The 24,478-nt window shown below is 39.7% G+C and overlaps 1 protein-coding gene across 9 annotated transcripts in view; it reads left to right on the forward strand.

Annotated features, from left to right (window-relative positions):
• DPP6 (dipeptidyl peptidase like 6) overlaps nucleotides 1-24,478 on the forward strand; it is a 563,983-nt gene that overhangs the window by 359,078 nt on the left and 180,427 nt on the right. For all 9 annotated transcript variants that reach the window (XR_009965358.1, XM_062621474.1, XM_062621476.1 and 6 more), the window contains exon 2: nucleotides 23,637-23,751. Coding sequence is in view for 8 of the 9 variants with exons in the window: in XM_062621474.1 (XP_062477458.1) it covers nucleotides 23,637-23,751 (115 nt within the window). In the remaining variant the exon portion in view is untranslated. The remainder of the gene's footprint in view (nucleotides 1-23,636; nucleotides 23,752-24,478) is intronic.

Here is a 24,478-nt window from a genome sequence, read left to right on the forward strand (position 1 = left end):
GTCTAACAGCTGAAAAGTGAACTATGCTGGCATCTTCCTTTGTGTCCTTTCCCACAGACTCCCAATGATGAGAACATCAACCCATTGAATAAATACAGACCACGGGTTGTATTCAAACAAGAATTCTTGCACTTGCAATCACGTTCATACGCAGAGGGCTGAGCACTCCTTTTCCATCTCTTGCTGAGCTGTGGTTAGTCACCCAGAGACCTGGGAAATAAGACCATCTTTACTGACAGTCACTTGTTACCTCTGGTGTCTTCCTTCCCCATGCAGCTGCAGTAACTCAGGGTTTGCCTAAATTTTAGGCCATTAGTGTTGATTTCATCAGTCTTTTGTGCTCCTGATATTTTGTTTTACACTTTGTTAATTAATCCCTTGAGATATTGGTGCTGATTGTCCTGCTTATTTCCATTTTTGTTTATGTTCCATCTTGTTTTCTTCTATCTCAGTAGCAACTTTACCGCATCTACTCTCATGGTTTCTGGTGAAAATTATGCTTTTATCATCTTTCCCTCCCCTTTAGAATTCATCTCTGGCTTTTCTCAATCCCTTATACCAATATATTCCAGGGAACTATCCAAACAATAGATCCATCTGAACAATAGCCTCACAACCTTGGCTACAGTGATTCTCTAGGCAGGATGGGAGCTGCCTTTGATTTTTTTATTTTTTTTCGCTCTCTCATCTCAAAACAAATTTTTGAGATTTAAGATACTGATCTACTCCTTGCTAGTGCAGTGAGTTTTGTTCACAGTTTTCTCCTCAACTTTCTTCTCAAAATATCTTTCATCTTCAGATTGTTTTCTTCTTAGCTGTCAAGGAGTTTTTTTAAGTATAGTAGATACAGGGTAAAAAAAGAACGTAACATTTTCCAGTGGCCAAATTCTGCAAACCAGCCATCTACGATTATATAGGTTGTAGGAGGAAACAAGCCCATAATGACTTTAAAACTGATAGGCAGGACTAAAATGTGTTACTGAAGAAATTAAACTTTACGTATACCTGTATTTTAGCTGATGGCTCTGCCTTGTAAACTTCCCTGTCTTTTATAATACATTGTCCTTAGCTGAAATAAACATATTTTTACGTTGCTTATTTTTGTGAGCAGTAACTAAGATGTGACTTAAATAATCAATTTGTAACTATCTGAGGTTTATACCTTACCTGATGGTGATTTATTTTTGTGTAGCATGTTTTTTACTACAAGTGACATTTCAATAGCGTAATGCAGTCTTCTGGAGTCCTTGAACTATTTCCAAGCAGTGAGCCTGCTGGGGTTTAAGCCAGTTTGGAAATCTGTCTGGATTATAGTCCATGTAGTGAGCACTCAGCCTCCCCAAGGTTCATGGCATCTTCACCTTTAAGTATCTAATTTATGTAGAAATGTCAATAAATTATTTAGAAGGGCATGCTTGCTGATATCAGCAGTTCCAGAGCAAGTGAAAATGATGTGACTTTGAAAATCATTGGAAATGTTGGCAGATCTTCAACAATTCTTTACAGGTTCCACCTATTAAATATTTGAGAAGAGAAGGGCTTGCTTTTCTTCTTTCCTCCAAGATTTTCGTGTCAGTTCTTTAGGAATTTATCAGATTGTTCTTGGGATAAAGTTCACATTGATTCTGGAAAAGCATGCATCCCAGAAATGTAAGAGGGGACAGCAAGCATTCAACAGAATACAAATATAAAAGAGCTTCTGCCTTTCTTCCTGGCTCATTAAGGATTTCTTCCTGAGTTTGCAGAAACTTCACATCTATACCAATAAACTAAATGTTGCAATAGCCTGTTTGGTGAGGAAGGATATGGTCTGACAACTCCACACTGTTAAGCGCTTTTACACTGCAAATCAAGTTGGCCAGTTGATGCTCTTGGGCTGAACTCAAAACATTCCCCTGGGATTTATTTGTTTTTACAAAAAAGAAACCAACCAAACAAATGGCATGGTCAAAGCCATGCCAAGGAGTTGCTATCGTGTGGACAGCTGAGTTTCACTGCCTGGTCCAGGCCACGTTGAATCACTTAGTGTACGCGCATGCTTAGGGACAAGGCAGGGATGCAGGTTAGCACAACATGCAGCCCATTTAACAGTATAGAAGTTTGCCCTGAAAGCCTAGGTAATGCTGCCAGAGAACTGCAAATGTTGACTCTTCAGGTTAAATGCCTAAATCTGTCTGAAGATGTCTATCTAAACAGCAGTGTTTTTTCAAGTGCTGAACCCCTAAGTTCTTTATTAAACCAACAGGAATTTGAAAAATCACCTTGTAGACACAGTGGGATAAAAATACCGTTTATTAATGTTCAGGCTTACAAGAATCTGCTTTAGAAGAGAGAGGAAACACAGTTGTGCCGTTTCTACACTTGAGGTTTGTAAGTTACCACCAGCCAGAGAAACATTTGCAAATTCTAATGCTGTCTCCTTCTCCCAAAACGTCCTCCCTGCCCCACCCCACCCCCTTAGGTTTCCCTGAAAGCGAAAATACCAAGCTAAAGCAAAGATAGCAAGTGAAAAAAACAGCATGACTGATTTTTGGTTCACTGCAAATGAAAACTGTCATTGCACTGCTGTGATAGATGTCTAATAAAAAGCAGGTGCTGCCCACGCTGCCTCCCCTTTGGGTGGCTATTCAAACCCAGGCTTCTGCCTCCTGAGCCACTCCAAAAACTCAGGGCATTAGTTGGCCACCTATTTAAAAAGAAACATGCTTGTATGGAAGGTGAATATTTCTTACTCTTTTTTTATTTAATGTTTATGTCATAATAGCAGCCACTGAAAATTGTACTTAAATTTTAATTTCATGTGAAATGAGAAAACAAGCTATACTGCAGATAATATTTTACAGGAATATGACACAGGGTATTGATTTTCTTTAATCCTGAAATTTACTGAAGTAGTGGTGCAGCTTTGTTCTTGGCTCAGATCTGTTTATATAAAACTTTAATGAGTAATTATTTTTTTTTTCAGAGCGTAATTGAATTTTACAAACAGGATTAGATCTTTCCATAGCTGGGAATACTTATGGAAGAACAAACTAAAGCAGATTTCTGTTATTCGCCATGACAGCATGGCAAGCTGCTTTCTAAGGGTGTCATATGCAAACAGCTGTTATCTTAGCATGGATCTGGCTTACGACTTTACAGCAATTTGGAAAGCTAGTAGGCTTTCACCTGAAAGAGTAACTTTGGGGCACAGAGGCTGATTTCTCTGTGTGAACACATACTGCTGAGTTGGGGAGCAGGATGTGTCTCTTGCTACAGCAGGGAGTACCACCTGCTTGGGCATTAGTGGTGTACTGACTGCTGGTTAACTTCTGCATCCATGTGGTAGCTCGTTGCCTATTTCAAAGGAGATAGCCATCACATCTATGCAAGAATCTTATTTTAACCAGCAAACATATGGTGAACATAGTTGTTTTTTACTGTGGCCAGAATACTGCAATTTTAGGTGTGAATCTGCTGAAAGGCATTGTCTTGGTATGGGATTCAGTAGCAGAAGATAGAGCTCTTGGAATATATCTTAATTCACATGAATCTGATTCAGATCAACAACTTAACTTTCTGACATTGTGTCAATATACAGAGGAAGAGGGAGATTCTGAAAGCACTTTCTTATGAGCAAGGTTGGGAGAAACACTAACAATTTCAGAGAACGTCATGGCTTTCAGCTGCTGGCTTGCCTCAGAGGTATGCTAAAGACGTTAAAACATTTCAGGTTGTCAACAGTGATTTGCTTAACAGAAGCTTTAGAGTCAACACTGCCTCTTTTAATTAAGCTCTTTACACATAATGTTAGGACAATATCTTACACAGGGAGGTCATAGTTTTGATGGAACTTTTAGTGTCCATTGTCAAGACTGCTAAGAATTTGAAAATCTGGTTATTAGCAGAATGATAATCACTGCTGGTAAATTATCTTATATTTATTGTGAATATATGAATATGTCTATTGCCTGCATCTCACCCTCCCCATGCAGTGCCAACCTAAACATAGCTGTCTTCTTTAGAAGCTGCAGCATTTTTTCTGGTAATTGCCAATTTACGTAATCATCCCATTACCTCACTGGGAGGCTGGCTGAATTTAGAGGAGTCTATAAATGAATTATTAGACTGAGGAGGAATATTATCTGAAAGAGGAGTAAAGAAGTGGTGTTAGTATAGGAAATTTTTCTTTTTGAATGGTTATGTTTCTATTGTGGTCAGTTCTGGTCATTATTTTCTGTTCCTCTTTATGTTTCTTGGCTGATGAAGGAATGGTTATTTGATGTGTGCTGGCTTTCCCTTTTCGCTCTATCTGGACATATTCCTCAAAGACAAGCAAGGACCTGTCTGGCAATCACAGGGACTGTATCTCTGATAGCTGCTTTGATGAGTATGTAACCACTTGTCTTGCAGTAGCTGGAGTTCATGTAGGGAGAAAGACAATTTAGAGCTACAAACCAAAATAAAACTAATTGTTGTATCCTACAGCATGTTACATTGTCCAGAAGAGCTTTGTTACTTAAATTGAATGAGCTTCCTCTTGAAATGCTTAAACCCCTCCCAGTCTAAATAGAAGAAACAAAAGAGGATGTTATCCTCCCTGAATAAGCATACATATAAGAAAGCTGTAGGTATGTGAAACTATAGCTATATAATATCTTTGTCGACGACATGGACAGCGGGATTGAGTGCACCCTCAGCAAGTTTGCCAATGACGCTAAGCTGTGTGGTGTGGTTGATACCCTTCAGGGAAGGGATGGGATCCAGAGGGATCTTCACATGCTTGAGAGGTGGGCCAGTGAAGGTCAGTATAACCAAGTACAAGATCCTACACTTGGGTCAGGGCAATACCAGCCACAGCTGCACAGTTGGCAGGGGGCTGGAACTAGATAATCTTAAGGTCTTTTCCAACCCTAACCCTTCTATAATTCTATGATTGTTTTGAAGTGACAAAAATACGATATAAAACATTATGAAAAAGGCAATGAGGATGAAGATGGAAGTGTAAGTACTATATGTGTATATAACCTATATTTCAGGTATAATTTTTAATTTTAATAAGTCCATGAGAGAAGTGAAAATAGAGTACCATCAATTGATATAAAAGTATTTTTTTCCAAAAATGTTAATGTCTTAATTATAAAGTAGGACCTGCTACTTGCATCAGCAGTTATTAGATTGTATGTGCATGAAGTAATACCCATAGATGTTAGATTAATAACCCATAATAAATCATAAACCGCAAGGGTATGCAGTTAGTATCAAGATTAATTATGCACTGATTTGTAGGTCATTATATCATAGATATCAATGTTGAGGTTTAATTTTTCTCTGAAAACTGATGAATTCTGATACAGCTGTTTAAATATTTATAAGCACCCTTGAGATACAAGCTAAAGAAAGACAAGGAAACATACCACTGTTTTGTTGGTTTGCCTTTTGTGATGGAGTGGTTAAATCTACAGTATCAATCATACCAAAACTTAATAGGAGTTTCTGTTTTCTGTCCGAACCCTGTAAACACCTTGTCATGTTTTGTCTTCTGAGGTGTGTTGCAGCAGGCTGTTTCCCTTATTTTTACACTCCTGATAATTTTCTCTTGTAATAGCTACATTGCAGCATCACTTTTATGAGATTTATTAAAATGATTAAAAAGCAGGAAAACACAGGATATATACTGCCATGTTGATGAAGTTTTATGAGGTTTTTAATATGTTATGTCAAATATAATTTATATTCTTGAGCCATTAGCATGTGAAAAGCCATATATAATTCTCCTTCCTGATTAAGGGCCAGATCCACTTAGAGACAGACACCCATGAGTTGGGCTCAGCCCTCCACGCTGTTCACAGGGGGATGGGTGCTGCAGGGAGGTGATGCAGAGGTTTGTACACAAAGAAGGCATCATCCTGCCAGGGAAATGATACGCCTGTTGTAGCCACCTACATTGTATCTTGGGTCTTTCTCTGCAGAGCTCTCTGCAGAGCAAGTTTATGATATTTACCAAAAGATGTAGGAGCCTAAGCACTCATATCTGCATCCCTTTGAAGTCCATGTGTCTTGAGCACAAGTTTATATGGTTTCCCTACTACAGAAAGGCATCCCATTAAATGCTTTCCTCAATTCGTCTACACCTGAGCCTATGGGACATGTGAACCAAAGGAAACCATTCCACTTTCCTGACAGTATTTTCCCTGTGGATGGAGGAAGCACCTTATGAGAAAGAAAGCAGAAAAGCCATAATGCAGTATAATGCATTAACCAACAACAGCATTTCTTAACTTGTCTCAAAAAGTATTTAGTGAAGTCTTATATGCAGTTACTGATCTTAGGAGCTGCCCAAAATATACAGACGTACAGTGTTGTATTATATTTAGATTAAGAAATCAACAATACTCCGAGGCACACTGCAGTTACTTAATAAGGCATTGATAGACAAGCAAAACTAAAATAGAGTCATGTTTGGATTTTGTTCTTTTTAAATTACCTGTTTTCTTTTCCTTTGCCTAATTGCCACATTTTCCTTAAAACAAACAAATAAATAAAAAAGATGGCCTGCATGCAGACAAGGGGTGCACTTGCTGTTCAGAAGAACTGTGCACATCATTCTCAAACACCACACACCATCCATCTGAGCTCCGAGCTTAAGTGGTACCCAGAGGATGACAAATTCTATCTGGGCTAAGGGGAATGTCATCCCTGTTGGACATGGGAAGCATTTTTCTGGAGGCTGATTCCAAGAGCAACCCCATTATCATGCAGGCCAAGCATCCCCACCTCTTGCTTATCCCATGTCCACCCATCGCAGCGGTCTTTGCCGACTCAGACTGAACGGTGTGCAGGCAGTTTGCTGTGAGTGCTCCAATCATCCCAGCAGCAGCAGAGCAAACCAGTCTTCTTGCTCCCTTTGCAACAAATGTTTTAATAATTGATAATAAAAGTGGTAAGCTGGAGCTGTATGTTGTATCCATTCCTTCAGCATAACAGGAGCTAATAAAATATATGGAGATTACATCTACCTGTGCAGAACAGCAGATAACAAGTAGCACTCCTAATGGTATTCTTCAGCCGAGTTTAAATGCTCCTGGCCTGACAAGGTGATGAAGACAGTTGATTAGCTGTAACTGCCTGCTCTTCTTTCTTGAAATGATGTCCTTACCTCCCCGCCTTGTTGCTCATACCACAGATGTGCTGCCTGTGGGCATGGATGCAAGACCAGCTGCAGAGCAGGAGTATGTTTTGTTACCTGGCCACAGCTTCAGAGGAGATATCACTGGCATGAAGGAGCAGAGCAGGAAGGCTGGTGTGCCACAGGGAGCTCTGGCTTCTGGGAACAAGGGACCCGCACCCTTGCTTCATGCCCTGGCCAGCAGCCCTCTTGTGTGTTAGGCTAGCCTTCAAGGGCTACTCACCTGGCTCAGAACCATTGCAGGAGATTCTCTTTTACTGCATGTGAGTGGGGAACCCATAGGAATTTGGCTCCTAAAGGGTGCTCTCTCAAATAGGGAGGTTCTTACTGACTGGGGCATCGAATTCTATAGATGTTTGGGAGCCTTGCCTACAGTGAAACCGAGTGAAGTCAGGAATCTAAATGGTTTTTACCAACCTAGCCCTGCTTTTGATGTAATTACCCAAATAACTTGAATAGATGACCTAGTAAAGTCTCAGTTTTCCCCACAAAAGTGTGCTCTTAAAGTTGGGGTTTCCCATCTCCTCACACTATGAAAAAGAAAACTGTAGGGAATTCAGTGGCAACAAAAGCTACAAACCAGTGAGGGGGTAGGAGGATGCAGATTAGGGGTTACCATCACTACTCAGTGAGGTATTTGTAACTTTGGCATCACTACAAAGTGAGGTTAACAAATTACTGGATCAAAAACTGAATCTGTACTGTGGACTCCCACCATGCATGATTTGACGTTTCTACCATAAAGTGACTGAGTGCTGTGGAAAAGGAATAGTTCAATATCAGAAAATTGAACTAGTACAAGCATGAAAAAAGTCTATACAAATTAACCTTTTTTCAGCCATTTCTCTCATTTGGGTTTTTCCATCTATTTTTTCTGCAACAGATGTATTTGCTGGTCTATGAATTTAAGTGCTTTAGATAGGGCTTAATGTAAGTGAAAAATTAGTTGAGTTGTAATTAAGAGGTATATAAAGTGTGGATGGTATATAATATGGGAGGCTCTTGGCTCCGCGTGAACCCAAGCACGGACTTTTCATAGGCTTGTGTTTCGAGGGCATTTGGCTTCAGAATTCTTTTTGTCAAAGGATCAGGATTATATCAAGACATCTTTCATTCCCATTGGGATAATGACTTCCTGCCTGGGTGGCAAGTGTTCTCATTTCCCATGAAAAGTTATAGGACAAAGGTTAAGTACCTCCTGAAATTTCACAAAGAAATTTGATACAAACTTCTAGCTGTCTTTTCTATCTGTGCCAGACATTTTTTTGTCATTCTAGAAACTGACTGCATGGTACGGCCTGTAATAGAGGAGCTTGTTAAGACCTTGGAAGATTGATTATTTTGCACTTCATGTCTCCAGCCTGCAAAGGGGATGTGCTGTGCAACTGCATAACTCGCACTGAGAGTACCTCCTCACGTGGCGCTTGCATCTGGACTCTTGGCATCACTCAAATTGTGTTACCAGACCCCTGGGGAAAAAAAAAAGTAAAACTGAACTTACTCCCTGCAAGGGAGTTTGTTTGTTACTATATTTTTCACAGAAGCGCAACAGAACCAGACAGATTCCAGCTCTTTGTCTTATTACCCAGGAGAGTTTTCCTCTCTCTCAGGAAGGGAAAAAATATCAAAATCACAAATAAATAGTGATGAAGCTATTAAACAAAATGGAAATTAAGGGGAAAGTAGGAATGAAATACTGTTGATGTGAATTTTGAGTCCTTCACAAAGGGTTATGTAAGAGAATGAACTAGATTCCGATTTTCTTTGTTAAATTCATACCAAGAAGATGAAAATAGAACAATCCAAGCTTTGTAAAGCCCCATTAGTTTGCTATGGATTTCCTGAAAACACTGTAACTTTTTCATTTTACATTATAAGGCTACAATAGTGATATTTTATGAAGGCAAAATACTATGTACAAAAAAAAGCAATGCTTTTTTCTATTTCAAGACTGCAAAAAAAGTGTTGGACACTAAAGCACAGCTTTAACATATTTCTCGTTAACAAGGAGAGGTCATAAAACATTATTTTTTTTTCCTCCTCCATCCTCTTCCTACTGAAAAGTAAATGAGAGCGTGTCTGCTTTGCAGTCACTGTCGCAAGTCCTAGCTTTAAATTAGCACACTGCAGTCCCAAGAGCATGTGTCTGCAAAAGCCTTAAGTTCAGCCCAGGCTGACTCCCCCAGCATTTATCCCAGCTTCTCAGGCAGGTATTGTAGCACTGAGATCCTTGTTTCAGACACAGCACAGCTCAAGGTGCCCTAGTGAGCTGCTGGACACACAGGGCAGATACATCACACCAACAACCACCATGCTCTCAGGAGCCCACATGGCAATGGGGTGTGCTTTCAGATTTAAGGGTTTCCTTTTCCCTGTGGGCCCAAAGAAGCACATAGGAAAAAAAGAAAAGGAAAAAAAAAAAAGAAAAAAAAAGAAGAAACCCACTACCTTTTTAATTCTGCAGTTCCTCTGATTCTTTTGAATTTATGATCAGACACATTTTTCATTAATTATTCACTACAGTCATAGTCCCTCACCGTATGGGCAGGGGATTAGCTGGAACAATAAACCTCTGCTGCAGTTCGCCGCTGTCACTTAGTCCTGCCCACCAGGGAAGGGGCTGCAGCTACTGACTTGTGAACTATTTCTTAAGAGAAGCCAAGGTCCAGCTCTGCTCAGCTTACAAAAGGACAGTTTGTTTCACGTTTCAAAGGGGATGAAAACTAATGGGTAAAAAAGTACTGCCCTCTCATACAGAGCCAAGTAGGTGCCTGTGTAGAGAGTAAGTTGCTGCTTTCCCATGCCAAGAAGCTGAAAGAAAAAAGGTGTGTGCATGTGTGTGTGTGTGCATTTATGCATCTATATATATCTGCTGTAGCAATATAATGTGGTGAATGAATCTAATTGTTTTTTGGTTGGTTTTATGGTTTTTGGTGTTTGGTTTGGTTTGGGGTTTTTTATCCTGCTCCACTCATTTCCCTTGTCCAAACAAATGTGACAAAAATTACTGCAAATATTTGAATAACGTGTCTTATCGGTTTGTTTTCAATGTTCAGGCGGCTTTGACACTGTATTTTATCCTGGCAACCCAGACTAACAGCTGACACTCCCTTCATTAATAGCTGAAACTACCCGTAAGAGGAGGGAATACATGGTCTACAGCAGCCTGGTCAGACATTAATTAGTACAGTTGTATATAATCATATAGGCTTGACATTATTTACTAACAGATGAAGAATTTCTGGAAAGAGATACAGAATTGCACCGTACTGTGGAGGGACAGGCTGGGCAATCTGGGGCCTAGTCAGCAATGTGTGGGACACTGCAGGAGCAAAAAATGCCAAGAGCAGAACAGTCTTGGCCTTCTCTTCCTCAATGCAGAATTTCACAGTGGTTGAGGATTCATCTGTCATCATTAAATAACAGATTCTTTATGTTGAAAATTATCTTCTGTCCATAAAGGGAGGTTTCAGTGATGGATCAGATGAAAACCTGCTGAATACAAGAGGGGAATAATGCAGATATTTATGTAAATTAAGTGGAAGGAAAATAACGCAGCTGATTTATCTGGAGTAGCTCATACAACTTGTCTGTCCCTTCATTGTGCTGCTGATACCTTTTGGCAGCACATCAGCCGATGTATGAGCACAGATCAGTTGTGTCATGTTCTTTCTTCACTTCGTTGACACAGAACATGTCATAAAATCTTGCTGTCCTCGACACCACCTTTCAATTCTTGAGTTTGGTGACAGCAAATGTCACTTAAGAAAAGCACAAGGGCTATGGCTGGTGGTAATTTTGGGAAACACTGTGTAGAGCTCTGTCACCTTGAGGACAAGTGCTTATTGTGGCTTTGAGTGTGAATGTCACTGCACTGCTGGGTGTCCTCTCCAAGTAAAGAAGAAAGCCTATATAGAGTCTTTGTGAAGGGGAGAGGAGTCAACAGTGTGCAAGTCAGATAACGGGAAGTAGAGAGCCTGTAGCAATGCCATGAAGTTAAGGGTTCCTATAAGGGAGCCAAATCAGGACTTCAGCTGAGGTTCACTCTTCTGCCAGTTAAAATTAGTGAAAAACTGAAAACTGGTTTGGATCTTCTATACAGATATCATGAGTCAAACAGCCTCATAATTTTTGACCTTAAATTTCTTTGTGCCTTCAGCTGCAGCTAAGCCAATGTAAGGTCTGGCTGAATGGGACATATGCAGCTCAGAAGCCAAACCCTGCAGAATACGGGAGTACACAGTATACAGAAGCATGTGTGACTGGAGATAGAGGGGTTGCGATCTGGTGAACATGAGGAGAGCTGACAAATGGGATTTCTAACCAAAATGACTTGCATTATGGAAAATGTTGAACGTTGCAGGCTGGTAGGAGTGAGGGTCCTGCTTCTAATTATGATTCAACATCATTTTTCACTGATAATAGCCTTTTTGTAATCAAAGAAGGTAAAAATGAAGTGTATGTTGCTGATTTTTTTGTGTGCACCAATAAGCAATGCAATCATAATGTAGTTTTAAATTAACCTCTTTTGTTCCTTTTGTTAATTTGAGTTTGATGGTTTTCCCTGGTGCCAAAGCCTAATCTACAGCAGAGAAAATTCCCTTAAATTGATTTTTAAAAATGCACTCACATGCTCTACATTAACCTTTTCATTCCCTTATGATGTGTGTCAAAGAAAAATGATGCCTGCAACTCAGCTTATTGGAAAGACGCATCTGTAGAGTATATTAATTGGTAGAATTCCCATTCTGCTCTGCACGGATTTTTCACATGATAAATTAAATCGTGGCTGTGCTTATGCTTGTCTCTCTCTTTAAAAATACCAGTATCCTAACCATCATTTGCCTTCTCTCATTGCTATATGTCTGATCACTTCTGAACTCTTTTATTAGTTATGGAAGAGTTTTATCTTTGAATTTAGATATGGAAAAGGGAAGCACCAGGGCCCCAGTCCTCAGGAGTGTTCCTATGCCTTGACTGCTAGTCAGCTGAATTCCGTGAAGCCATGGGGAATTAAGGATCTGAATGTGTCTGAGGACACTGACCTGTGCACGGTGTTTGCAACATTGCATAAGAAAGCTGTCTGGGGTACTTGGTAGGGATGTCTGTACTAGGATGTTTGTTGCAGCATTGCATGAATATAGGATGATTTTGAGTCTTGCAAAGTTAGTGATATGGATAGAGAGATGATGACAGGTAACCTTTTTAGGTGTGTTCAGATCAGGAGTTGATCTGAAGCTCTGTTGAGCACTGTAGGGAAATGTGGGCGTGGTTCTCTGCCCCTTAATTTCAGAAGCCAAACCCTGCCTCTTGAGGGAATAATAGGCTGGTGAGTGTGGAGAAAAAAACTCCTTTCTTGGACACTTGCCTCTCTACTTCTCATCTCGGGAGCATTTTTTCACGGGATGGAATGAAACTGCCACACACAAATCACTCTGTCTGCTTGGGTGATTTGTCTCTTTTCAAATCCTACCGCATGTTTAAATCAATATGATATCCCTACATTCAATTTCAGTTTCAAATACAAAGGAGACCTTTCTAACCCACACTCTCTCACTTTTGATGTCAGAAGTGAGAGAATCACAAAAAATTAAAGGAATACTTTTGATTAGGGTGGAAACTTTACATCTTGAAGCCAGTGAAAAGCAGACAGATAAACCAGCAACATGATCCAGGAGGAGAGGTGCTTTTGTCAGTGATGTTAAGACGCTAACATGAATTATGCAGGGAATCACAGAATCACAGAATCCCAAGGGTTGGAAGGGACCTCAAAAGATCATCTAGTCCAACCCACCTGCAAGAGCAGGGTAACCTAGAGTACATCACACAGGAACTTGTCCAGGCGGGCCTTGAATATATCCAATGTAGGAGACTCCACAACCCCCCTGGGCAACCTGTTCCAGTGATCTGTCACTCTCACAGTAAAGGAATTTTTCCTGATGTTCACATGGAACCTCCTATGCTCCAGTTTACACCCATTGCCCCTTGTCCTGTCACTGGACATCACTGAAAAAAACCTAGCTCCATCATCCTGACACTCATCCTTTACATATTTGTAAACGTTGATGAGGTCGCCCCTCAGTCTCCTCCAAGCTAAAGAGACCCAGCTCCCTCAGCCTCTCCTCATAAGGAGATTAAGAATGATCATGATAATGCAGTGGCTTTGCTGCTGGGTGTCTGTGACCCATATGAAATAGATCTTTTAGGATAAAAAAACAATTTTTCATTTTTAGTTGGAACATGGATACCTCAGATCCATTCTATAATTCACTGGCTAAGTCTCAGGATCGCGTTGAATTAAGGATATTTCCTTCAAACAAAAAAATTACTAAGAGAAGTATTCTTTCGATACAAGGAGTCATGCTCCTGCAGACCTGCGATACAGTTAACACAGCTCAATATGGGAAAGAAAGTTGGCATCTTGCTTTCCTGACGAAAAGTGACTTGCTGTTTGTTGGTTGTGTTTACTGCCACCCAGAAAATTCTGAAAATGAAAATAAACGACTGTAATGTGCTGTGAGAACCCTCGTAAAAATAGAAATCAATTAAAACAGACCCAGCATAAGACTCATAAACCTTTGGAGGCTTTGGAGTCACTTTGCCTGACAGCAGCACTCCGTGCTGAGCCAGCCCACTGGCATGTCATCAAACAGCCTGAGTACCCTTTGAAGAGCTGTAATTCTTCTAACTGCAGTTTTCTTAAGCTAGAGCTGGACAACAGCCTGGGGGAATTAGACTTAAAAAAAACCCAAACAACTTCATGAACATCAAATTGGGGTATCCATGAAGTGGTTTCTGGGTCAAGAATATCTGGGGAAAGCCTGAGCAAATCTTGCTAGGAAAACTGAGATGTCTCCCAGCTATTTTGAGGACCATCTTGCAGCCTCTGAGGACTCTGCTCCCTGCCTCATCATCCAAGCAATGCTCACACGTTGCTGCTAGCCAGAAAGAAATAGTTAACAACATAAAAAATGGAAAAGACAGCCATCCTTTTGCTGTTGTGTCTCTTGCTCCTTACTTCTGCGTGAGTAACAGTACAAGCTCAAGCAAATTATGTTCCTTAAGAGTAATAATTGCAGTATAGGGGGTGAATTGTGTCTGTAGCTTAGGTTTAGGACTTGGGATTCAGGAGTTTACAGCTCCTTTTATATAGTGAAGTAGCTTGGAGAAGTGCAGGAGATCAAGCATAGGTGATCACTGGTGTTGTTTGTTAGCATGCTCCCAGGCATGGTTTTGGCCCATTACTAGCAGGATTGTACCAGAAATGCTGCAGCAAAGTCTGGGGTTGAGAGTGAGCCAGGGACTGTTTTGGTGTGAGAGTGTTTGGCTGTGGTGGTTGAGAGGTGTCCTCTGCCAATTGCCCTTGGGACAATTGCCCTTTGCTTTGCTTTCTTTACTGGTTTGTATATCCTTATGAAACCAGGAATGAAAGGTTTAGGAGATGGAAAGAAGGGGAGATGATACTAAGCAAAAAGATCTGGGCTGTAGAGAAGGGGACTTAGCTGGGAGAGAGCTTTTGTACTGCATCCTACTCCAAGAACTGCTAATGTCTTAATTTAAAAGCACTGTTTTAACATTTCTCAACACTCTTAAACTTTGTATCAGAGAAGAATATTCCTTCTATAGTTTTCATTAAAATCTTGACTGCATACTGCAGATGGAAACGGCATTAGAGGCTCACACATCAAATACGACTTGATCCTAGAAACAACAGAAAATTAAGCTTCTCTTAAAGGTAAACTTATAAGATAGGTAGCATCTTAATATAAATATTTCTACAGTGATGAATAATGCAATTGTGCTGTCTTTGAAACATCCATACATCAAATTTGTGGTTTGTTTGTTTTTTTTTAAAACAGTAAACGACTGGTGTTTGAAATAAAAGTTGTGTAAAAGATGTATAAAAATAATCATCTGTGAAGTTTAACTTCAAGAATAACTCTGGAGCTTGCTTTTTACATACCTCCTACACAATACTTTGACTTTAATAGGATACTCACATGCTTGAGAAGTGCAGCACCATAATCTGACTAATTATGATATATGGAAAAAATTAAAGGAATCAGGCATGCTACTAAAAATGTTGTTATTGTGCTTAATAGCAAATTCTGGCTTGAAGCAGAGGAAGTTTTCTTTCTTGTGAGATCCTACTGACTTATTTAGCTTTTTTTTTTTTTTTCCTTCTGAACCGAGCTTTTATGTAAAACACACATCACTCGAGTCCCACGGAGGACAGAAATACATGATTTTTTTACCAGTTCTTTCCTAAATTCAGGGAGTGTTTTAGTTAGCATACAAAATAGATTTTATCATCACATGCTTGTTAATTTAGGCATTTTAATTAGTTCAGTATATAAAAGCATTTTATGTCATATCTCAGCATGGAGGTTCAGGTACCTTTTGAAATCCCATTGTTACAGGCTCTGATCAGATTTTTTCTCCCCCAAAAGCTCTGATTTGTTACTGCAGCCTCATCCTCCCTGCAGTGTTATCCCATCCTGTCTATCCTCTTGCCCCTTGGTCTGTCCATGTCCCTCACCTCCCAGTTGACTCCAGGACTTTGGGATCCATCCTGTCTCTGACCTGACTTGCCCTACTGCTTCCATGGCCATAGGACCTTCAGGAGCTGTTGCGTTACAGCCCTAGCAACAGCCAAGAACCTCACCTGAAATCCCCAATCCACTGTCATCCTATAAGAAGGGATGATGAGAGAGACATATTTTGAACAAAAAGCAGCCGATCTATTTTAGATAGTAATGATAGATGGTGGCTGGCATGGTAGGTTGTACTGAGGGTTCTATTCTCTTTTTTTCTGGTTTTCTGTTTCCCTGTATATACATGAAACTTTGCTGTACGTTAATGAGAGTTACATACGTCAACCAACAGAGGAGCAGCCCTCCTCTAGCCTGCAGCTGCTTTAATTCACACATAAGTTTATATAATAATTACTGTACCACAGAAGTCTTTGCAAGTAACCTGACAAGGTAATTTTTACTTTCTTAGCACGCAGTGCAATTTCTGCATCCTGAGTTTGATAGGCACCTCAGGAGAGTGCAAAATGAAATTGATAAACCTGTTTTCTTCCCCCCCTGCTGTACACATGATTTTTATATTCCTCTTCTCACTGTCTCTGCAGCGTGGCGACCTCAAAACTCAGCTGTCTTCACAGCTCTTTCTCACGTTGCTCCGAAACAAATTATTCAGGAATTAAATTCTTTTCACCTCATGTTTTCCTTCCTGTGCCATTTATAAACAAATTATTTACAAACTAGATTACAGGAAAAAAAAAAACAAACAAAAAACCCTGGGAGTTAGTAAAATATCATATTTAACAGAACTTCTAATGCTGTCTTTCTACCCAGGGAGATTAAATACCTCACTACTTCCCTAATCATAAATTATTTCTTGGTGTTCTGAGTCATAAATTGAATGAAGTTTTCTTTTTTTTTTCTTCTGAAATACAGTTTGACTGAAAATTATAATTGCCTTTTTACAAACATAAGCAGAATGGCATTTTGCTGCAATTAGGGGAGACAACAAAACTGGGAGGTGGTTTTGCCAAGTTCTCAAATCTTGCAGAGAAGCTTCTTTTGCCATTTCTTGAGATTATAATTCGTCAATAAATAGAGAGGTGTCATCCTGGCATGGCTTGGCAATATCACCTTTTGCAGCTGTTTTCGTCAAGGGTATGAACCGTTTCAAGGTTTGTGTACGCATTGTGGTTCAGTGTAGGAGGAGCCAGGCTGTCAGAGCATTATAGTGGGAAAACTGGAGCTAAGCAAGTGCTGTGACATAAATGGGTCCTGGGGTCAGTGATGTGAGCTGTGGCATTTGGGCTTGCCAAGGCTTTTCACAGGTTTGGTGAACATAGAGACTCTTACAGAATAAAATCCTTAGCGTCAAACCAAATTTTACTGGTGCCGCGGCAGATATTTCATCCTAGGAGATGATTTGCTACTGTTTTAGTGGATAAATGTGTGCACTTATATCAAACACTGAAATAAAATCAAAGATATGCTGTTGATTTTATGGGCTCTGTCACCATTGGGAATGGATCTTTAATTATAACTTGAATTACAGTAGAAGCTAAGGGCCCCTGTGAGGATTCACAGTCCCACGCACCAGGTGCTGTAAAAAATATCTAGGTTACAGCAGATGATTGAACCAAACTGACGGTGGGAAACTGAAGAAGATTAATAAGATGGCATTAAATCCAGATCATCATAGTTCTGGGCTAAAAGTAGCTCTAATCACGTGTGTTGTGTGTACTACACACCTAAAATATTGCCATCTCCATTCTCATGGCCATGAGTCAGAAGATGGCCATGCTCTTGGCTGGAGCCATTCTTCATGCAACAGGTCCAGCTGGTGTTCACAGCTTGAATTTCTGAGACCTAGAGAGCAGGCTCCTGGTAGGATTTCAGAGTCCACATTCCCAACTTCTAATTTATTTTGGAAATTCCATGTAGTCACTCTCTCCCTAAGCACTAGTAATAATTTGGGAATGCTTTAAATGGCAACACTGCTTATTTATACGTTTTAAGAGGGTAGAAGGATGTTGCAGTGTGTCTTCTATACTTGGGTACAAAAGTCATTTGAAATGCCAGTTCAAAATATAGAGATGCTAAATTAATCTTTTAGTGCTACTAGGTCTGGAGGTGATCCAAAACTGTTTCATCATAATGCTTGTAAAAATGATGGGAAGCTATTAAATACCCATTTCTGCAATACATGACAGCTAAGAATTCCAGATACTACTGTATTTAGATCTTTTTACAGATTTTTTTTTAAATATAGAAGTAGCACTGCGTTTCATTTGTAGATGACACTGACTGGCTTTGCTCCAGTGGAGCAAATGATCTGTGTCAGTCAATGCTAACTGAGGATCTGGTGCCTTCTGCTCTACAACTGTGGAAGACCCATCATCTGTTAAAGCTAGTGCTTAGGTGTAAGATGCAGATGGCATTCACTTTCTCCTATTGGCTTTGTAATGGGAACATGTAAGGCTGAAAGGTCTGTCAAAGCATAAAACACGCAAGGTTTATTTTTACAGAGAGATGAGTGTTACTGATACAGCCTTTTTCTCACTCGCTTTCAAACACTCCATTAATGCTGAACCTCAAAGCACTTTCATATGTGCACTTTGCAGAAAATTGTGAGAGGAGATGGAGCTACAGGGCCAAAAAGCAAGGGCTTTAGGGCATTCATGAAAGAGCAGGGCAGGGTGGTGTGTTGTGTTGTATGTAGGGTAAAAGATTTTTCTCATGGTGCTGGGGATTAGAAAACAAAGATGTTAACTGTTAGTAAGTCATTGCTCCTTATTAGTAAAAGCGTTAATTATCAACAGAAGATGAAGAAAAACATAATGTAGTTGTCTTTCATCGCTGCAACAGGCAAGATGATTTTATTCCTCCAAGTCTTTCTGTTGGGGTTTTGCAGGAAAGCCACATACACACCATGCCTCATTTGTAAAAACAAACCCAGTTTTTATTCCTCTCACTCTAAAGTGTCACCTTTAGCATCTGAGCAGCTGAGTTTGCTGTAGGCTCTGTCTCTGAGTCTGTTTGCAAACTGATTGCTATTCAGCATCACGTTTCAGCTGGAGCACAGCTCAGGGTGTCTGCAGCAGCAAGGGGGGAGGGAGGCAAGTGGGGAGGAGAACAAAAGGAAGGAAAATGAATAAAAATGCCCCAAACAAAAGTAACTCAGCTTGAATTCAGAGATGAGAAAGATGCAGTTATGTGCTTATTATTGTGTGTCCATATTATGATACGGCGTAAGTTCTTAGTGATTGAGGTTTCCACTGTGCCCAGCAGGATACCAAAAATGATTCCCACCCACAAAGAACCTCCATCCTAAATTTAAGGCAGGAGAGCATCAGAAGATCCAGGCATGCAGAGGAGTGCAATGACAGTAAGGCACTGTTGATCAGCCATATAATCAGAGGTCTCAGTGAACCTCCTGCTGTAACCACTGCAATGTATCTAGTTTATCGCCATTATCATTGCAATTAACATTTCTTTTTTTGCAGCACAAGATTAATAATCTAGCCATATGGGTTAGCTGCTCTTTATCTCATTTGTTGTACTGTTTAGCAGTTATAATCTGCAGACACTTTTTATTATGGAGACCTGCTTAACAGCAAGATTATTTGTCCACTGAATTTCACAGGAGGTTTTGCCAGCGACAGCAGTCTTCCTGCGCCTTAAGTGCTCAGGAAAGTTACTGTTCTGTGCCATGTTCTGAAATCGGGTAAGCTGATGTTGCACTCACTGTTATGCCATCAAACAGAAGTTTTAATTCAGAACAAGGTACTAGGATTTGAAAGTAGAATACATATTTTTTTAATTGTGTGTTAACAAGCTTGCTAGAAGATTTTTCATTTATTTGTTTGTTAGTGTAATATTTCAGGTTATTTAGTTAAAATTTAGAAACAAATAAAAGAAAACCCAAGAAGCAGAGTTTGCAAGAATGACAAGTAAGGAAACCATACAAAACCACTCCTACAAACCCCATCCTGCCACCTCTGAAGCTAATATAATATCTTTCACCTGCTTTTGTTTCATAGCATTAATTTCTTTAGTTTTCTGGTTTTTTGTTTTCTTTTCCTCTTCTTTCTGATTTACACTGGTATAACTGAGGTTAGAACTCAGTCTCCTGTCTGCAGCCATAGGCCAGTGTCACGTGCTTCAGCAAGGCGCTCACATACAGCACATGGATCTAGATTGTATATATTCCTCTATAACACACTTAAGTTTTGTTAGTGCTGCACAGAAGTGGCAACTCTAAGTTGAAAAAGACGAAGACGCCCACCGCATCGTCTGCTATTGATACTTCAGAGATTTTGGTCCAGGATGTATAGCTTTTATTAAATAATACCAGTACTTGACAAGTGATGTTTGTATTCTTTCATTTAGCAATATAGACATGGCTATTAAAAAAAGCCCAAACAACTACAAACAAAAACCAAACAGAAGTTGTGCTTGATGAGTTTTTGGTTTAAGAAGCTATTGTATTACTGTAATATGGCCACTATGCTGGCAGACTTTTGGCGGGTTTCAAATAAACATGCCAGAAATAATTTTGTTGACAGCATCTTGGATTGGAGAGCATCCAGCCTTCATCCGTAACATGTCAGTACAGCGATTCTTTCACAGGCAGGAAAATATGTCATCACAGATCTGTATTTTAGAGTCTTAAAATACTGTAGATGTCTGGATTTATGGCTTCAAAGTCAACTTCACAGGAGGGTAGTGTTATTTTTCAGTCATATATTAAGATGAAACTGATAACATTCACAGTTTTTAGTATGCAGCATCAATGAAGTGCGCTTATGTTAAAACCCGTAGTAACATCTGTTTTACTTTCCTAATCCAAAACCAAATAAGGTTTTATGTAAGAGAAATAAGGGCATGGAAAACAAACAGCAAAGGAAACAAAAGAGAAAAACCAAGCTGAAAAAACAAGGCTTTAGCTTGCTTGCAGAGGTCATGCAGGCGTTGTGTTTGTCCTTTGTGAGAAGCAGAGAGTAGGTGATTCCTACTGATGAGTGACTTTGCTTTAATGTTTCCTTTTATGTTGTTTTTGGCAGAATCATTTCATCAGAGCAGAAGTTGTGCATGCTTCGTTTATTTCCAAGCAAAGCAGCCATGGTTCATGAAGGGTGTCTGCTTGCTGGTTGGTTTCAGTCTCTGTGTTTATATCTGCAAGCTGGGATCTTTCAGGAATGGTCAAATTATAGTGTTGTTCTGTGTATTGGAAACCTTTTGAGGTGCCACTTCAAGAACATTATTTATGTGCTTGAATCTGCACCTGTCTAGGGCTTAATTAAACACCTTCCTGGCAATGGGGCTAGGAAGCTGATGTCCATTTGTGGGAACTCAGTTGGTTGGAGTTTGGTGCCAAGGACACAGGGTATCCTGGACTGGTGGTGAGGCTGTAGTCTCCTGGAAGTAAAAGCATGTCACAGTGACACAGCAATGTCTCTCTGGAATTAACAGAAATCCAGATAGGAAAGATCTAAGGCAGTGGTGCTATCATGCATGTGGTATGATGTGTGTGCAGCAGTTTTACTGTAAATTATTCCATTGAAAGAAACTTCAAATGACTGAGAAGAACAAAAAAGCTGCTCTCCAAATCTGTGCTGAATAAAGCTGTTTACCTTTCTTAGAGATGTCATTTATCTCTTCTTGTTTCTTATGAGGGAAAATTTCCTGATGGAGTTTTAAAATTAAATTGAAATCATTCCTTTCTGCTTCCTTCCAGTGTATTAAACCCTAGCGTTTGGTTTATGAATAGCTTTCCTCCTCTTGATACACTAGAAATTCCCAGCCTTCTTTTGTTGTGATTTTGCTCAAATATTGATTGGATGCTTGAAAAATTAATGGGATTATGATGTGATAATGGATTCAGTAGAAGTATTGATATCCTGAAAGCTTAAGCATGTGTATGGATTTCCATCACACTGGGACTCATGGATGGGGAAACCTCACTTAATGCAAGGTTTTAATAAGCTTTTGAACTACATCTGGGTTTATAGATCAAATTCAAGTCTGTGAACTATTTTCTGTCATTTTTTTTAACTTCTGACCATTGGGAAGGGAGAGGTTTGTTAGGTTATTTTCAGGAATATCACTGTTGCCATCAGTCCTGTAAGGCTGTGTTTACGTCTGTCCTTAGACACTCTTAGAGCATGGCTGAGTGGTTGGGACTGTGGTTTCTCAACTGCTTCTGCTCAGTTTTCCAGTCACTCCACTAGGTCCCACTGTGCCCTGCTGTGAAAGGAAGAATATTTCTGCCACTTATTAGGAAGACCTTGATTTTTTTTCCTGGCTTTATTTCACAGTTTGTGTGTGACCCTGGGAATGTCACAGACTCTCTTTTGAGCCTATTTGCATCATCTGAAAAGTGGAGACTGTAGCAGTTTCGTAAAAAAAAGGTGTTAGAAGGCTAAGTTAAGATTTGTATTCATGCTTAGGGTAAAGATGCTATAAAAATGCAAATATTTATATTCTTTCTGTTTGCTTATTGGTAAAATTGCATTTCTCAAGGCACCTGACCTACTTTTCATATTTTTCTCCTGTAAGTATAATAAACTATAAATTTGTTCCTTCTAATTGTTTTTCATTTTCAACAGAAAACCAAGTGCAAATGATGGGAAGGCAAAGAGGGGAGGTGATGTTAACTCTCTGCCAGAAGGAAAAGAACCACTGTGTCTTTTCTGGAACTAGAATAAATAATGAAATACAGATGCTAACTGAGATGTTTAATGCCTCAAACCTGGCTTTCTGTTGTGAATATGTAGCACTTGTAATGGAAAAGTCATATTACTGTGCATAAAAAAGAAAGTTACAGTAAGTGAAACAAACTCTCTGAGTTACAGATCTTAGTCTATTGTAAAGCTTTTAATTTTCATGAGAAAAGAAAGAAGAAGAATGTCAGCATGTCTGATTTAGACCCACCATCCCTCATAGTAAAGGAGATGAGGCAAAAATTCTAAATTGGTGAGGTCAGTGAGGAGGGGGCGCATCCGGATTCGTTCTGGCTGTGAGGCCAGATCCTTTGAGTGAATTCAGCCTTCCAAGGAAGTGGAGTGCACTGATACTTCATACAGTTCCTGGGGATGCTTCAGTGCATGCATGAAATCACACTTAATGTGCAGTGCTAAAGGGAATCCAGCAAAAAAGCATGAAAAGGATAAAGTGCATTTTTTTTTTAAGATCTTGTGAATGCAAACAAAGCACTTCAAAAAAGCCTCAGTCTTGAGAGCAAGAGTGCTATATGCATCGTAGACAGAACATATGGTATAACCACAGTGCAATCAAAGCTAATAAGTGAATAGTGATGGAGCTTTTATTCTAAAATTTTAAGGATGTGATTAAATTTAATGTATATGCTAGACGTGAAGCCTGTCTTCATGTGCTTAGATCTATCATCCTAGAAATGCATGTAAAGTGGCCTGAGGAGATGTGATGTTTTCTGGGAAAGCAGAAAAGTTCACCATGGGGATATTCTTATTGACTTTTATGTCCGTACATGACCCTGTGAATTATTTATCTTCCTATATTCTTCTCTGGCATCTTATTATACCAGTCTCTTGAAAGTTACTATAAAACTCTGTATTCCCAGACCTGATGAGGATTGGTAGGAAATGGGCTTTTGATAAATGACTTTGGATGAATGCTGGTGTGGGCAGCTGGTGCCCATACGCAAGGAGGCAATGGAGAGTGTGGGTTTCACTACCAAGCATCCTATGGGTGCATTGCATTTATTCATGGCATAAAGTGACTTGGGATGGATTCAATTAGTTACAAAATGTATTATAATGACACGAATTGTATTTGGCTTATGGGCTTCACCTATGGTGCATAGTGTATTTCTGCAGACATAGGTTGCTGTTTGGATTCTGCTGTTTGTTTCGTTGTCTAAGTGCCTTTTCTAAATGTTCACTTTCCTTTGATGTTTCTAGGAGCTGGTGGGGAGTAATCCTCCTCAAAGAAACTGGAAAGGAATTGCAATTGCCTTACTTGTTATTCTCGTTATCTGCTCCCTGATTGTCACCTCTGTTATTCTCCTGACACCAGGTATTTATAACCTTTAACTCACTTCCATTCTGTTTTTCCTCTGTAAAGTGTTTGCAAACTGACTGTATAGTCGACATCAAAGGAGTCATCCTTCCTGTTCTTTATCTTGATGTGATGCTGAGTTCCAGGCTATTCCGAGGTAGATTGTTTTTGAGTTTTGAATTTCAATTCAAAGATGTAACCTGAGGAGCTAAAGGTAGGAGTGTGAAACTTGGCTGCCTAAATGTAGATGGGTAGTGTCAGTTTAGATGTGCAGGGTATGAAAGACAACGACATAGGGCAATCAGTTAGGACACAGGACTTCCTGAAGTTCGTGCCCACATGGAGCAACAGCCACCAGCTGGATGGCATCTCCTATGCTTAGGCACCTAAATCCTACCCTGTTCAGCTGGAGCAATTCTTAGATCAGACCATCATGTTTCAGCTTTACAAAACAATTCCAGATAACTGTGAGGCAGATAGCCCTTAATCACAGTAAATAATTAGTAACTTCCTAATAAGAGATTCTTTAAATTTACCCCTTTACCAAGTTTCAGCAAAGTTCTTTGCACATAACCTCTGTAAATTACTTCTCTTACAGTAGCTGCTGAGGTTGTAGGCTTGAATTTTAATGTGGTATTATTATGATTATTGATTATTATGTATTTATACAGCCCTGTAAATTTCCATGCCTACTTACAGAGTAGAAATAATGCTCTTTCATGGCTCTAAGAAGGTTGTGATCAGA

This window comes from Pezoporus occidentalis, unplaced genomic scaffold, assembly GCF_034315485.1.
Source record: "Pezoporus occidentalis ecotype Australia unplaced genomic scaffold, CSIRO_AGI_Poc_V1 ctg23, whole genome shotgun sequence".
Taxonomy (NCBI): domain Eukaryota; kingdom Metazoa; phylum Chordata; class Aves; order Psittaciformes; family Psittacidae; genus Pezoporus; species Pezoporus occidentalis.